The following is a 16,018-nucleotide window of genomic DNA, read 5'->3' as shown; positions in this document are numbered from 1 at the left end:
CCCTTCTTGTAAAGCCTGACCAGGATTTCACATTCCTCACTCACTTCAGGGACTTGGAACAGTGACCAGCTTGTCCTGCATACAGGACATCACTGACTGCACCCATGCTGCTATCAGAGCACAATATAAGCCAGAAATGTCATCAGTAATCAATGTGCAGCCAGTGGCCACTCATACAAACAAGATTTTTCAAGATTACGCAAGGTACCTGGGCAGCTACCATGTCACATTTATCCCATGACAGTTTACAAGCTCCCAATACTCCTCTCTCCCGGGAATGTGGCAGGATGGCTGCTGGGATACAAGAGATGTGGCCCATGTCAGCCCCCGCAAACCTTATCACATCTCAGCAATACAGGCATAATTAATTACATTTTGGGCAGAAAGAAACATATGATAGGGATACAAGTTGCTGAAATATCATAAATAAACTTGAAAAATATATATATTCTACAAAGGTGCATTTTTATTACCATTAAAGAGGAATTGGACATTCCAGACAAATATAGGGCGGAATCTTACCAGAACGTAGCAAAGTGTCAAGTTCAGTCAGAAAACTGGCGTGGAACTCTCCAGTTTTCTCACAGAATCTCGAGCCTCTTTGCCAAAAAAAGAGTGGACATGGTTTACACCGTCAATCTGGTGGGGCAGGGCCTCTTAGAGATGGGAACCGGCTCCAAACAGATCGGGCACCGTCCTTAAAAGGCACCACAGCCAAATGGCCCCCAGCCCACATCACGAGGTCTCAGAGGTTTTCCCTCCCCAACACCCGATATTCATCGCAGGCAACCCACACTCCACCCTGCCTGCCCCCCCCCCCCCCAGCCATTCACCGCAGGGGCCCTCCCCCACCTCAGCTCTCCCCGTCATCCCCCCATCCATATATCAAAGAACAAGAACAAAGAACAATACAGCACAGGAACAGACCCTTCAGCCCTCCAAGCCTGCGCCGATCACAAGCCCCATCTAGACCAACCCCCTGTATATACCCCATCTGTTCATGTGCCTATGCAGATAAGTCTTAAAGGTCGCTAACATATCTGCCTCAACCACCTCACTTGGCGGTGCATTCCACGCCGCCACCACCTCTGTGTAAAAAACTCTCCCCGAGTATCTCCACTATACCTATCCCCCCCTCACCTTGAATTTGTGCCCCCTTGTAATTTTCAATTTTGGGCTGGGAAAAAGCCTCCAACTGTTCACCCTATCCATACCCCTAATAATTTTAGAAATTTCTATCAGGTCGCCCGTCCCTCTCGGGAGAACAATCACAATTTCTTCAATCTCTCCTCATAGCTAATACCCCCCTACACAACCCATCCCCCATGGAGCTCCCACTTGGGTCAGTCCTTGTGGCATAGGTTGGCACTGCCAGGTTGGCATTGCCCAGGTACGTTGCTCTCCCACCCCACCCCCTCTCCTCCCCTTCCCCAGGGGGCGACTATACGTCCCTCTGCACTCCTGGAGGGATCCCATTCACTGCCTTACATGAGGCCCAACCTGTTGTAAATGTCACATTGGCGAGATATGGCTATTTTGTGATGGGGATTATTTGGTTGGGGGGGGGCACTAAAAATATGTCAAATAATGGGAATATATTAAAATATTTGTTATTTTTTGAAGTTTAGAGTACCAAATTCATTTTTTCCATTTAAGGGGCAATTTAGCGTGGCCAATCCACCGACTCTGCACATCTTTGGTTTGTGGGGGTGAAACCCACGCAAACACGGAAGAATATGCAAACTCCATACAGGCACTGACCCATAGCCGGGATCGAACCTGGGACCTTGGCACTGTGAGGCAGCAGGGCTAACCCACTACACCACCGTGCTGCCCTGGGTATATATTAAAATGAGGTTCACACCATTTGTGGGCATAAATGCCATGACGTGGCTGGTGAGGGCAGGGAAATTCAGGAGATGCGGACTCTCTGGTGAGAACTGTGAGATTTTCTGCCCTCGCTGCCGATCCTGTGGGTGGCGAGGGTGGCCTCAAGATTCCGCCCATAGTTTATTCAGTTAGAGTGAGGTTGCTTGGTAGTAATTGTAAACCTGGTACACCATTAAAAACCCAGTTAGGGCAGCACGGTGGCGCAGTGGGTTAGCACTGCGGCCTCACGGCGCTGAGGTCCCAGGTTCGATCCCGGCTCTGGGTCACTGTCCGTGTGGAGTTTGCACATTCTCCCCGTGTTTGCATGGGTTTCGCCCCCACAACCCAAAGATGTGCAGGGTAGGTGGATTGGCCACGCTAAATTGTCCCTTAATTGAAAAAAATTAATTGGGTAATCTAAATTTAAAAAAAAAACCCAGTTAAATCCAAGTGTAACTTGTTCAAGGGTTTTTTATAATTAGATTAATAGTGCAAAAGTATTAAGGGCAGCATGGTAGCACAGTGGTTAGCACAGTTGTTTCACAGCTCCAGGGTCCCTGGTTCGATTCCCGGCTTGGGACACTGTCTGTGCGGAGTCTGCACGTTCTCCCCGTATCTGCGTGGGTTTCCTCCGAGTGCTCCGGTTTCCTCCCACAGTCCAAAGATGTGCAGGTTAGGTTAATTGGCTATTCTAAATTACCCTTAGTGTCCACAAATGGTTCGGTGGGGTTACAGGGATAGGGTGGAGGTGTGGGGATAGGGTGGAGGTATGGGCTTAGGATGGAGGTATGGGTTTAGGTCGGGTGCTCTTTCCAAGGGCCGGCGCAGACTCGATGGACCGAATGGCCTCCTTCTGCACTGCAAATTCTATGAAAAGAGAAGTTCTTGTCTACTTATTGTAGTGTAATGCAGGGGACAAGGGGCGGGGGGGGGGGGGGGGGGGCTGGGGTGGAGGGGTGGAGTTCACTCAATGGGAAGAATTTAACTGCACATGTGCAGACTCCAGAGGCGGGATTCTCCCGAATCGGCGCATTGGCCCGACGCCGGTGTACAAAACGGCGCGAACCACTCCGGCGTGGGGCCGACCAGAAGTTGCGTAATTCTCCACACTTCCGGAAGCTAGGCCGGCGGCGGAGGGGTTGGTGCCACGCCAGCCGGCGCTGAAGGGGCTGCGCGAGTTAGTACATGCGCAGAACCGCTGCCGTGATTCAGCGCATGCGCAGACTGGCCGGCATATTCTGCCGCATGCGCAGGGGGGGTGTCTTCTCCACGCCCTACAGGGCGCCGGCGCTGAAGGAAGAAGTGCCCCATGGCACAGGCACGCCCGCAGATCGGTGGGCCCTGATCGCGGGCCAGGCCACCGTGCCCCCCCCCACAACGGGTTCGGATCCCCCCCGTGCCTCCCCGAGGACCGCACCAGCCAACTTACCTGTTAGGTCCCGCTGTGTGGGACCATATCCGATCTACACTGACGGGACTGGCTAGAAACCGACTGCTGCTCGGCCCATCGGGGCCCGGAGAATTGCCAGGGGGGGGGGGACGCTGCCAACAGCCCCCGACCGGCGTGGCGTGATCCCCGCCCCCGGGAATTCTCCACCCGGCGGGGGGGTCTGAGAACCCCGCCCCAGAAGTTGACGCTTGTTTCAACAGGTGGGTGAAATGATACTGACCAGCATTCTGGTGTAGAACTCTCCGAGCTACTCTTTGAGGGTGTACTAATAACAGAATTTGCTTACTTTATTACCAGTTCTCACAAAAAATGAATATACATCGCAGGCATCTAAAACAATTAGCTTGAAAATGTACATACTCAGGCGCTTCTTCTGTTTCTTCAAAAACTTGATACTTTGGGTCGAAACGGTTTACCTTGGAGTGTTTGACAGCACTAGAAAGATAAAAATGCTTAGTTGTGATTCTTATTGACCTTTGTCAACGCTGGATATGACAGCTGATTGATACCTGACTCGAGATATCAGGGACAGCATATAGTCAAAAATGTTGCAAACAAATTTAAAGAAAATAATTTGAAATTAGATCATGATTCGTTGCTGGTGTTGCAGTTTCGCACAGAGCCTACAAAAGAAAATGGCAATCATATGAATTCACAATTCATATTAATAATATTTTCAAGTACTTAGGAGCTTTTGGTAAATTTCACCCCTCTGGGCGGCACAGTGGTTAGCACAGGTTCGATTCTGATTTGAGGTGACTTTGGAGTTTGCACGTTCTCCCCGTGGCTGCGTGAGTTTCCTCCCACAGACCAAAATGCGCAGGTTAGGTGGATTGGCTAAATTGCTCCTTAGTGTCTAGTGGTTAGGTGGGGTTACAGAGATAAGGTGGGAGAGTGGGTCTGGGTAGGGTGCTCTTTCGAAGGGTCGGTGCAGACCTTAGAGGCCGAATACCCCTTCTGCACGGTAGGAATTCTATGGTGCACCTGATGCAAAAGGTACGCTTCAGTTCAGAAGGAGATGCTTGGTAAAGTAATAGTTTCACTCAGCTCAAGATAGTCACATTACGTCAGCACGTGGCGCAGTGGTTAGCACCGCAGCCTCACGGCGCCGAGGTCCCAGATTCGATCCCGGCTCTGGGTCACTGTCCGTGTGGAGTTTGCACATTCTCCCCGTGTTTGCGTGGGTTTCGCCCCCCACAACCCAAAGCTGTGCAGGGTAGGTTGATTGGCCACGCTAAATTACCCCTGAATTGGAAAAAATGAATTGGGTACTCTAAAAATTTATATTAAAAAAAAGATAGTCACATTACGTGCCCAGCAACTAATTCAAATCCAAAATGATAAGATTTAAATTTATATGATGCAATATGATGATGACGTGTCTCAGAGCATTTCATGCACTCAATTATTTTAGGAGGGAACTAATTTGATATGCGGATTGTAATGTTTTTCCCATTGAGCTAGGGAAGCATGAGGGACAAAGGCTATCGCGGCAATGGTCAGTAAACGACTGCTTGCTGCTACCATTTCTCTTCTATTTTGTGCTAGTCCTGGGTGGACCAGTTTATCTGGAGATTTCTAATCCTATGGATGGGTTTCTGAGTGCCACACGTGTCAGACACCTGGCGGAGCAAACAACATTCATCGTCTTTTGCTGCAATCATCTCGTGCTGACTAAAATGACTGAAGCAGTTTCACTGTGAGGTCGAAATCCGGACTCATTTCGAGATAAATGTAAATGTCCCGAGGTTAGGTATTGGGCAATGTCAGATTTGTGTTCCGTATTCTCGCCTATAATTCACAACTGCAATGAAGAACTCTTCAAGGATCGTTCTTAATTCCCCCGAGGTGTCAGTCAACGATTAGCAAAAATGGGTGCTCAGTTTGACAGCTCTTGTTTTTGAAAAATAGCCATGAGAAAGAAAACATTTTCTGTGGGTCAGTACTCGGGAAACTATTTTTGGGATAGGTCATTCCGCCAGTGTAGATAAAAGTGCTGCAGATCATAGAGGTGTGTGGATTCTCCGATTTTGAGGCTATGTCCGGAGGAAGTGTCTAGTTTTACGATGACAAAGTCGGTGCGGCCCCCACATCGATGCTCCTCCCGGTGGGGGCGGTTAGGAGCCGCGCCACGTAAAACCACCCGGCCTTCCCGACAGAAGCGACCAGAGAATTACTGGGTCTGTGGCGCGCATGCCGCGTGCGGACCCAGCCTACCTGATAGTGCCCCCCTGTACCCCCCCTCGCCCCACCCCCGGACTACCCCCACCAGTCCCCCCAGCCCCTGCCGAAGTCCCCTCGGCCAGTGGAACATCCCCTTCCCCCCCCCCCTCCCCGCTGACTGATGGGTCTGGAGACAGTCCGCGGCCTCCTCGCGAGGCTGACGAAAACTCAGAGAACAAGTGAACCGCGCCGTTGGGAAGTCTGGGGCGGACCATCAGGTGACGTCCTGAGGTCGTCCCAACGGTGTACTCACCGATGACGCCGTTTTGGAGGGGGCGGAGCGTCCAAAAACATGCACCGCCTCCGATTTCGGATTCAAAAGGGATTTTTTGCCCGATCGCCGAATACAATTTTGCCGCTGGCAAGCGGAGAATCCCACCCTTAATCTTTTCTTTTCTTTAAATATTACCTTTAATTAGTTTTAAAGGTACTGGAGATGGGGGTGGGATGAAGGCAGAAACCTATTCACACTGGGACCATTGGCGGCTGGCGGTTATAGGGTGAAATATCCAGGCCTGCATCCTGAGAGTGACTGGTCTTTCTGAGGCAGAGCAGTGCTGTCTCACTTCCCCAGAACAAAATAATTCTTTCTTTTGGATGTCTTTGGCTCCCACTGGAGTGTTGATGCTTCTAAAGAAAGAACCAATATCCACTGAGATCAATAACCTTGTTCTGGTAAAGGTTTGGAGCCTTCAGAGGGAATTGCGTCAGGTTCAAATGACAAGGGCCCTTTAAGGGAATAAAGAGAGTAACTGTTCCAGCAGTGCCTGAGAATGGCAGCTGAAGCACTCCTTCAACAGTAAGGCAATGGGGTAGGGGGAAAAAAGCCACCTCTTTCCTCCCCCACCAACCACTGACCTCAATTTAAAGATACACACTAAATGGGAGGGATGAATGGAAATTTACAAATTAGACAAGCTAAAATAGAAACTTAAAGGTTTAACTGTGAGAAAAGTAATAGGTTTGAGCACTAATTTACTTTTACTGACCTAGGTGTTGAAGCAGTCTTTGGCACTCTGGAGGAGACACCCGGAGTGCGCGCATTTTGGGACCCAGACAAGGATGATATTCGAGAACCTGTTGAAGTGAACAAACGAGCAATATGATTTTTTTTTAATGAAGCATACTGCTAACATTCCACATACCAATTGATATTTTTTGGTAATTATGTTTCTTATTCTACACATGCGCATTAGGTACAAGGCAAAGCTGCCAGCACACAAGCCAGTGCACGCTTGCCACCACCACACCCACCCTCCCCACCAACTCCAGCAACAGCTCAACATCGGTGAAGAGGCACCCACAGCAGCTCAGTCCACCAGAAAAGGGTAGGTAGCGTGCGGTTGAGGAGAGAGAGAGAGAGAACACCCTCTCCCCCCTCACTTGCGCCAGGAAGGACCCCTCAACCCCCAGTTCACAGAAGTAGGAGGGCCGCAACTGGTGAGAACCCAGCCGCTAGGCACAAAAAAAACCAAAGAACACAAAAATACAATAGTCACCATATCCCCCACCAATAAAACAAAACCAACATCAGTACAACAGTACACGTAGTTAATTGGGCCATTTCAATAAGCGCTTCAGAAAGCGTCTACAAAGGCAGGCTTTTCATTCCGAGGGGGGGAGGAACTAATTGGATTTGAGCATGATGCTTCCCGAAACAGTTCAGAAGCAGGCACAAGGGCTGCCGAGTGTCAAGGTGAGCTGGTTAAACTGTCCACCTCGGTGCTCTGGGACTTTGTTCCAGTTGATCTATTGAATTTTATGCCCTCTAGCCCTCCCATCCTCACACACAGTCCTCATGTCACTTCCCTCCCCCCTCTCCACCTCCACTGCGCCTCACATCTTTCATGCTAAACTCTGCAACTCTGCCAACCTACAATGGCCCATCATACCTACCATGCCAAGTTATGCCCCCACCCATGACCTATGGCCCCATATGCCACTTATGCGAAAATAAACCCTAGCCTACCTCCAAAGCCTCTATGCCAAGGTTTGGCATGTCCATGCCCTCTGACCTTAAGAAACATTTATCTATGCAATCAATTTTGCAGCGAGCCAGAGCTGCCAATTAAGTATTATCTTCACTGGGGTACATCTGTTTCAACAAGAGTAATGGATGTCTGGGCTCTCAGTCAAGCCTTGTTATGTATGCTTTGCTCAGAGCCCAGACATCCATTACTCTTTTTGAAACAGCTGTGCCCAGGAAAAACATGGCTTGGTTGACAGCTTTGACTCTGATCTCTGCAGTCAATGTCACAGTGCTTATTTACACAAAGGTAAGTGGTTTCAAGGGTTTGTGGCTTCTGTCACTGACACTTTAAAGGGTCTGGATGATTAACACTTTGTCCTTATGGTGAATCAACACTTTTTAATACGGTCGAAATTTGTGAATAGTTGAGATTTTTAAAGCTTTATTTCCGACATCCTACTGTTGCTAGAGGGTTAGTTGGTTCTGTGCAGTGTATAGTGGGTCGATGGGCATAGAAGTGCCTTAGCTTGGCATAGAATATATGAGGGGTCATGGAGGTTGGAAGGCATATCTTGGCATGGGGGATACGAGGGCCCATTGGGGTACAGTGGGGTGTTTAGGTTGGCATTGGTAGTATGAGGGGTGATGGGTGAGTGGCCTTACCTTGGCATAGGGGACGAGTAGGTTCTTTTGAACCCACCTTTTAAGGTCCCCTCAAACAGATTTGGGTCACAAACTGTAAACCAGGGCTCTTTAAAAAGTTGGCCCGATAGGAGAGGGACTTTTCTATTCCTGCAAGGCCACTTCTGAAGTTCCAAGTGCAGGCAATCAGCTCACATCCTTTAAAGCACAGTTCCCCAAACTTTTCTAGCCACGGAACCCCACGTGACCTCCCGAGAGCATCAGGGAACATCAAGCACTATTATCATGTCAATGGCATGTTGAGGTCCCCTCAAAATAATCCCGCCCCCAAAGTACCCATGTGAATACCCTCTCAATGCCCGCCCAACGAATCCTCTACCAAAGCCATCCCCATGAACCCCCTCCTAAATACCCCCAGGAATGCCTTGCCAAATCCCCCCAATCTACAACTCACTTTATTCCACACTAGTCACAATAATCCTCCTTTTCACACTCCACTCCCCGCAGGGTCTCTCTCCACAAACCGCTTCCAGATTGGGTTCATATTCTGTGGGGTGCTCCTCCAATTATGCGGGAGCTCTGCCCCCCTAGTCACCTGAGTAGCTCACCCTGGTAAAGCTCAGGTTTGTCACATGCAGGCTGTGTTGCTCTGAGTTCCTGTTGCTTCTAGCTATAACACTGCTTCCGGCCCTGGTGTGATCTTCTGCACGCTGGCTGCCTTTTCCGGACTTTGACGCCTGGGCTGTGATTAAGGGTGAATGGTGCCACGACTGGTTGGATGAAGGGAAAGAGGAGCCTGTTGCTGCTGTTAGTTGTTTGCAGGGGAGGGAGAGAAGAGAGCTTGAGGTTGCCATGCCTGGGACTCGTACTTGTTACTGGCTTCCTTTCCGCTTATCGTCTTGGAGTGGAGTGAGGAGCGGATTTGATTGGCCTGCTGCTGGATTGAAAGTGGAGGAGGAGAATGGTGCCGCTTTTGCAGTTTTGGACTGGTTGGTGTCTGGATGCCAGGACTGTGAGAGCAGTAGGGTCGTGGTCCAATTGACTATGTGTACGGCTTGTACTGATGTTTGTTTTGTTTTATTGGTGGGGGATATGGTGATTATTGTATTTTTGTTGTCTTTGGGTTTTTTTTGCGCCTAGCGGCTGGGTTCTCGCCAGTTGCGGCCCTCTTACTTCTGTGAACTGGGGGTTGAGGGGTCCTTCCTGGCGCGAGTGAGGGGGAGGAGTGCTCTCTCTCTCTCCTCAACCGCACACTACCTGCCCTTTTCTGGTGGACTGGGCTGCTGTGGGTGCCTCTACACCGATGTGGAGTGTTTGCTGGAGCTGGGGGCGGGGGGGAGGGTGGGTGTGGTGGTGGCAGGCGTGCACTGGCTTGTGTACTGGCAGCTTTGCCTTGTCCCCAATTGATGGAATGCGGGGGAACCGTATGCTGGTTTTGCAGCTGGTGGTTTGTTTACAGGATCTGTTTTGGGGCGAACTGTGCCTCACCCTGAGAAAGGAGCAGGTGTTCTCTCTCACACCCTGCCTGCACGGGTGTGTCCTATTCCGGTGGTCTGTGCTGGTCGTTTGGGCACATTTCCACTGATGTGGGGCTACCGCTGGGGCGGAGGAGGGATGGGGGGTTATGTGGTGGTGGGTGTGTGCTGGCTTGAGTGCTGGTAATTCAGATTTTTTTTTGGTGTCTTGTAAATGCTTTTCATTAATTACTAAATTTCATGACTGTTTTAGCACGTTGCTGATTCTTCTGTATTTTTGAGTTGTCAATAAACTTAAAATATCAGTAGGAGGGGAAGCGGATGCTATACCGCTCTGTCCCTGTGGGGAGGTTGTAACACCGCCAAACCCCCCCGCACGGGCCATGAATCTCCTCTCAAAGCCCCCCCTTACATACATAGCGATTAGTTTATTTGCCAGGATTTACACATTTAAAAAATGTGGGGTGTGATTCTCCCAGCCCCGCGCCGGACCGCAGAATCGCCGCAACCACGCCACGCCTTCGAGGTGTGGAGAATTGGCACCTTTTGCGCCGTCGCGGCGTAGGTCGTGGGCCACTATCCGCGGCCGGGCCGCCGGTTGTCCGACCGGATGGGCCGAGCAGCCGTGCGGAAGCGGCAGAGTCCCGCTGGCGCCGTTCACCCCTGGTCGCAGCCGGCGGGAACTCTGTGCGAAGGGTCAGGGGGCGACCTGTGGGGCGGGGAAAAGCGCTCCTTCACCTGGGGGGGGGGGGGGGCCTCCGATGGGGTCCAGCCCGTGATCGGGGCTCACCGATCGGCGCCCCCACTCCCCCCCGGGCCTACTTTGTTCCGCTTCTGGCCCCAGAACCCCTGCGCCATGTTGCGTCGGGCCCAGAGCGTTGAAGAAGTCCCCCGCGCATGCACGGGTTGGCACGGCACCCATCTGGCGCCAGGAAGGGAGGCTGGAGTGGCGTGAACCGCTCCAGCGCCGTACCCGGTAGTCCCTGCGCCCGTTTCGCGCCGTTGTGAAACGCAACAGTGTTCACGACAGAGCGAAGACTTAGTCTCCATTTTGGAGAATCGCGCCCGTGTTCTCAGGATGAGGTTGACACTGCCAAGGTAACTTTCTCTTACTGAATAAATGTTATCTCTGCTGCAGCCACCACTTCTTTACTGGAAAGGCCCCATTGATCTGCTGTTTTTCTGCCCAGCAACAGAAATAAAACCGATCAAATTGGCCAATCAGAGCCCTGCCTCTCCACGCATTGACCACTGACAGACTCACTCGTCAGCCTATCGGAAACCAATGCTCAGGGAGCTAGGGCAGGCTCGGATTGGTCAATTTAATTTCTTGTTCTTCCTTGATTTATGGCCTTTGCTCCTTCTTGAATCTTTGCTTCTTCAGCCGATGTAGTTAATTTGTCCTTTGTTTGCTCGGGGTTTTAAAAACAAAACTGCCTTTTCTTTTAAATATATTTTTATTGAAAACTTTTTCATTATAAACAGAATAATATGAAACAGATACTTCAAGTTACAATGTAAAACGAACACAATAATTAATCAAGAACACACCCAATCTTAACCCCCCCTAACATTAAACTAAAACCCCATTAACAACGGAGGGTGACTAACTCTTTAAAAAAGGAAATGAATGGCTGCCATCTTAGGTAGAACTCTTCCTTATACTGACCCACTAATTGTGTACTTGACCATTTCCAAATGTAGGAATGCCATGAGGTCACCCAACCAGGAATAGGAGGAGACACCCACCGAGCAGAACTCGGGTCTGGGTTATTGACGAGGCAAAGGCGAGGGCATCCGCCTTCACCCTCGTCTGCAGCTAAACGGACCCTCCAGAGTCATTCCATGGACCATCAGGGCTCCACGGACCCCAGGTTTAAAGACTCTCCTGAAAATCAGACAACCTGGAATGGAGTCGGGAATCTTAAGTCGGGAATCTTAGAATCGGGAAACTTCCGCCATTTGAAAAGTCACCCTGATTAGGTGAAAATCCCACATATCCCCGGATAAATATTAGGCAGGGTTCCCATTGCTGATTGGGATCTGGACACCTCTGCCAGGCAGTGCATGGGTAAGGGGCTAGGACAGAGTTGGGCTGCGATGCATATCTTTTGGTGACGAGGAAGCAAAATTGGGAAAGAGAAAAGGGATCATTTGAAACTGACTCGCAAATGTGACACTTTTCAATGACACACTCAGAATCTATTAATTCTAGTGGCAGATTTACAGTCAACTCCTACAAGATAAAAGATGTTATAAAACAAATTTGTTACAAAAATTAAGTTGATTTAATGGTAAAAATTCCTTTGGGGATTTGGCAACACTCCAGTAATCCATACATTCTACATGTATTAGTTGTGGCGAATGTGATTCACACTATATATAGTTGCCAATATCACTCCATGTATATATGTTCGTTATCTACCCATTATAAGTGCAGTTGCACTATCCGACCACGGGGGAGTCGCTCTGGGAGTACGCAGGAGTTTTTACTGGGCTCCTCCCTTGACTCCGCCCAGGACTCCTCCCATGGGACCGATGTATAAAGATCAGTGCCTTAGAGCCAGCCTGCCATTTCACCTGAAGTTCAAAGACGAATAGGCTGGCTCTATTGTAAGTGTATTAAAGCCTCTGTTCAGATCCAACTACACGTGTTCGCTGAATTGATGGTTCCATCATTAGTTTCAATAGTATCAGCAGCATGTTTGAATTTTGGGTGATGTTAAGATATCCACGTGTGCATACTGTTTTGATAGAGGCAATTGATTTATTTTTGTTCCCTACCCTAGCCCAGATGTACAGCGGTCACATATCGGGACACATTATTGCCGCTTCTTTAGTTTACAGATGGTAGCAATCCGTACTCTGTGTTTTTCAATAAACTAATCAAAGGGGGACTAGGAATAAACTCAACTTGCTGTCAAACTGTATTCAACAAACTGTATTCTATTGCAATGTATTTCAATCCCAACTGATGAAAACATTAACTTATGAAGAGGGCAATTATGTATATGTTCTAAAATAAGACGACGTACATATGAGGGGTGTTCTTAAAATGGAGTTGTCTATTCTTCTGAAGGGACTATGTGGTGTCTGATGGTGTTCACTATGTGATGGGTGTTGAAATGCAAAGGATTGTGTTTTGTCTCACCTCTAATTGTAGATTGTTCATCCGTTAGCTCACCCTCTGTTTCAGACTGTATTTCTGCTTTATGGGTCCTGCAGGTTAAAGACGATACAGGATTATTATTCTATATTCAATACTGAGCGAGGATTGCAGCATTGAATGACAGAACTTTAATGTTAGATGCAACCGACCTGTGCCAACTATTTGAAAAGCCGATCCACTTATTTCAATCCTCTTGCCATTCCCTATTAAATTTTTCTTTATCTAAGTATTTCAATGTATGCATCCATTTCCCTTCGAAAGGAGAAGGTGGCAGCCTGGTGATAATGTCATTGGACTCATAATTAAGAGGTCCAGGCTAATAATCTGGGGACATGAGTTCAAACCCCACCATGGCAGCTGGTGGAATTTAAATTCAACATAAAGCTAGTCTCCACCATGAAGGTATCACCGATTGTGTTAAAAAGCTATCTGCGACCCTTACCTGGTCCGGGTTACATGTGTCTCCAGACTCACATCAATGTGGTTGATCCCCTACCTGACCTCTTTAGTGGTCCAGCAAGCCACTCTGTTCAAGGGCAATTAGGGAAGGGCAACAAATGTCGACCTGGTGAGCGATTTATGTGTGGCCAATCCACCTACCCTGCATATCTTTGGGTTGTGGGAGTGAAACTCACACATAGGGAGAGTGTGAAAACTCCACACGGACAGTGACCCAGGACCGGGATCGAACTGGGGTCCTCAGCGGCACAGGCAGCAGTGCTAACCACTGCACCACTGTGCCGCCTTGTCCCTGGGGAATTGGCGTAGTTCACGTATGGACACTCCAAATGACACTATGGCCAAAATCATCCGCCCTGGTTTGCGGCTCTGATTTTCCGGTGCCATGGTGAATGGGATTTTTGCTGGAATGACAAATTGTCCATTCTTGCCCCCAACCGGCTTTGCCAGGGATGGTTCTGGAGAATCCTACCCTATGTGAGTGACACTTTCCCATCAAATTCTTCAAATCCCACCTGTTCTTTTGGTATAAATCTTACATTTATGCCCTCAAATTACCAATGCACCAACATTCAAATCCCTCATGGTTTTGATCACCTCCATTAGAATCCCTCTTAATCTAATGAGAAGAGTGCTGGGGTCAGATTTTGCTGCCAGGACCAGGTTGGAAAGGGTGACTAAAAGAATCCGCACAAACAGAAATGAGGGCTGCCACTTCCATTGGTGGCCCAGGCTATTTTCATGAGGACGGGCTATTGAACTCGCCCAGAGCAATGATCAAGCCAATTACTACATTTAATGAGTTAATTAGGAGTTCATCTTTGAACATTTCCAAATTTTCACAGAGGTGGGTGGCCTTCCAAAGCTTACGAATGCAGACGAGCTCAAGGGCAGGGGCGGCCCGCCATTGGCCAGATGTTCTGGTCCCGCCATTGTCAACGGGGTTTCCCGTCATATGGACCCCCCACTGCTGGGAAACACACAGCGGGGTTTCACCGTCGGCAGGACCAGAAGATCCCGCCAGCGGGAACAGCAGATAAATCCCTGCCCTAACCTTTTAGAAATATACTGCTTGTCCATTGTCAATACACTGAATTGTTTTCTTGAATTTGTAATGTATTTGCTTTGTTTGGCCCCTATTTTCATGTATTTGCTTTGTTTGGTCCCTTGTTCCACACTGTAACCAATCACAGTTTGTCGATGTACCATTTGTCAATGTTCTCTTCTCTGTTGATTATTCTTTTTGTCTGTACGTACTGTGTACATTCCCTCGGCCGCAGAAAAATCACTGCACTTCGGTACACGTGACAATAAATCAAATCAAATCAAATCAAAGAGCTTTATTAAATATGCCAGATATGATTTGCCAGATGCGGGTACTAAGGAAGCGACTGCATGGGAGTGTAAAGGATACAAAGGTTCATTTAAAGATCGAATAAAAACTCAATACACCACTACCACTCCACGAAGTGACTCCCGCGCCCCCGCCCACACTCGGGCCGGGGTTCCTCTGTCCAGGTTAGTTCCCCGCTAATGAGGGAGCTCTGCCCCCTCAGCCGGGTAACTCCTATTCCTCGACAGTCACGGGGAACCTAATCAGCCCGGCCCCGTAGCTCTCATGTGGGTTATAACAGTTACAAATCTATATCAGTTGTCCTTAATTAACATGTCTTTCCAATGCCCCAATAGCTTCATCTCACACTGTGATTTCTAGAATGTTACCAACTCTGGGCTGACTAGTCTATAATTTTATCCTTTATCATTTTTGGGAGCAGAGGTGTTACATTGGCAATCACCCAATCTTCTGGCGCAATTTGCACACCTGAGGACATTCAAAAGATTTTTCGTCCAGTGGTTCTGGACAAGGGAGGAAGAAAATAGTTCCTACTGAGATCGTTATTTAGACACTCCGAGTAAATATTGTAGGTTTATAAGATTTGATGACGTGGACTAGCATCTTGAAAATTGAACTGAATAATTGCACTCCAGCCATCAGTTTGCTGCCAGTGCTGGTATGTTCATTCCGCTAATTTCACTTACAGTAATAGATCTTTGATAACACCAACAACCACATCATCAACGATAGCCTTTCCCTTTCTGGTGGGAATCAGCAGATGCTCATTTATTTTGTTCTCATTTATTTTATTCTCATGTGTGTGAAATTCAACGTGAGTGGCTGTGACAATTGGTCCTTGGAGGAGAGCTTCCTTTGTCCCTAAGACTGGTTCCTAGGATAAAGAAAAATGATAAGAAGCCTTGAAGCTCATACAATTCATGGGAGGCAATGGCAATTTGGAGCATTTTGATTTATGAATGTTAATGAATGGGGTGCTCATCAAAGCCAAATATAATACAGTCATCCTTATACCCCATAAAGAAGGACCGAGGTGAACAACTTGCCATTGCTGCTGACCTATTTTGTGGCAGAGGCAAGGATCAAAAGGGCAAAGCTGGCACAAAGCGCTGCCACAAGTGGCCATTTGCCTTTGACCCAGGATGATGACAGGAGAATCCACTCCTGAAGGAAACAGAAATGGGGTACTAAAGGCGATCAGAAGGTACATGTGCACATCAGCCACTGCAGCTTTACTTTAATAGACGGGTAAAGGCTTGGGTCCAGCGCAATTGTTGAAATGCACGCACCCCGAGTCAGTTCTACAGAAAACTGACTTCACTGGAAATATCATGGTCACTTCATTTTAATAAATTCTCCTTGTCCCCTGTTCACATTGGATCATGCCAAGAGATCGTGCAGATGTTAG

The 16,018-nt window shown here is 48.5% G+C and overlaps 1 protein-coding gene across 2 annotated transcripts in view; it reads right to left on the bottom strand.

Moving 5' to 3' along the window:
* Positions 1 to 16,018, bottom strand: part of ccdc180 (coiled-coil domain containing 180) — a 152,800-nt gene that overhangs the window by 28,755 nt on the left and 108,027 nt on the right. For both annotated transcript variants that reach the window (XM_038781765.1, XM_038781764.1), the window contains 4 exons: positions 15,297 to 15,484; positions 12,780 to 12,847; positions 6,532 to 6,619; positions 3,680 to 3,754 (listed from right to left, as the gene is read on the bottom strand). In XM_038781765.1, the coding sequence (XP_038637693.1) occupies positions 3,680 to 3,754; positions 6,532 to 6,619; positions 12,780 to 12,847; positions 15,297 to 15,484 (419 nt within the window). The remainder of the gene's footprint in view (positions 1 to 3,679; positions 3,755 to 6,531; positions 6,620 to 12,779; positions 12,848 to 15,296; positions 15,485 to 16,018) is intronic.

Source organism: Scyliorhinus canicula, chromosome 21 (assembly GCF_902713615.1).
Source record: "Scyliorhinus canicula chromosome 21, sScyCan1.1, whole genome shotgun sequence".
Taxonomy (NCBI): Eukaryota; Metazoa; Chordata; class Chondrichthyes; order Carcharhiniformes; family Scyliorhinidae; genus Scyliorhinus; species Scyliorhinus canicula.
This window is presented reverse-complemented; position numbering and strand designations above follow the sequence as displayed.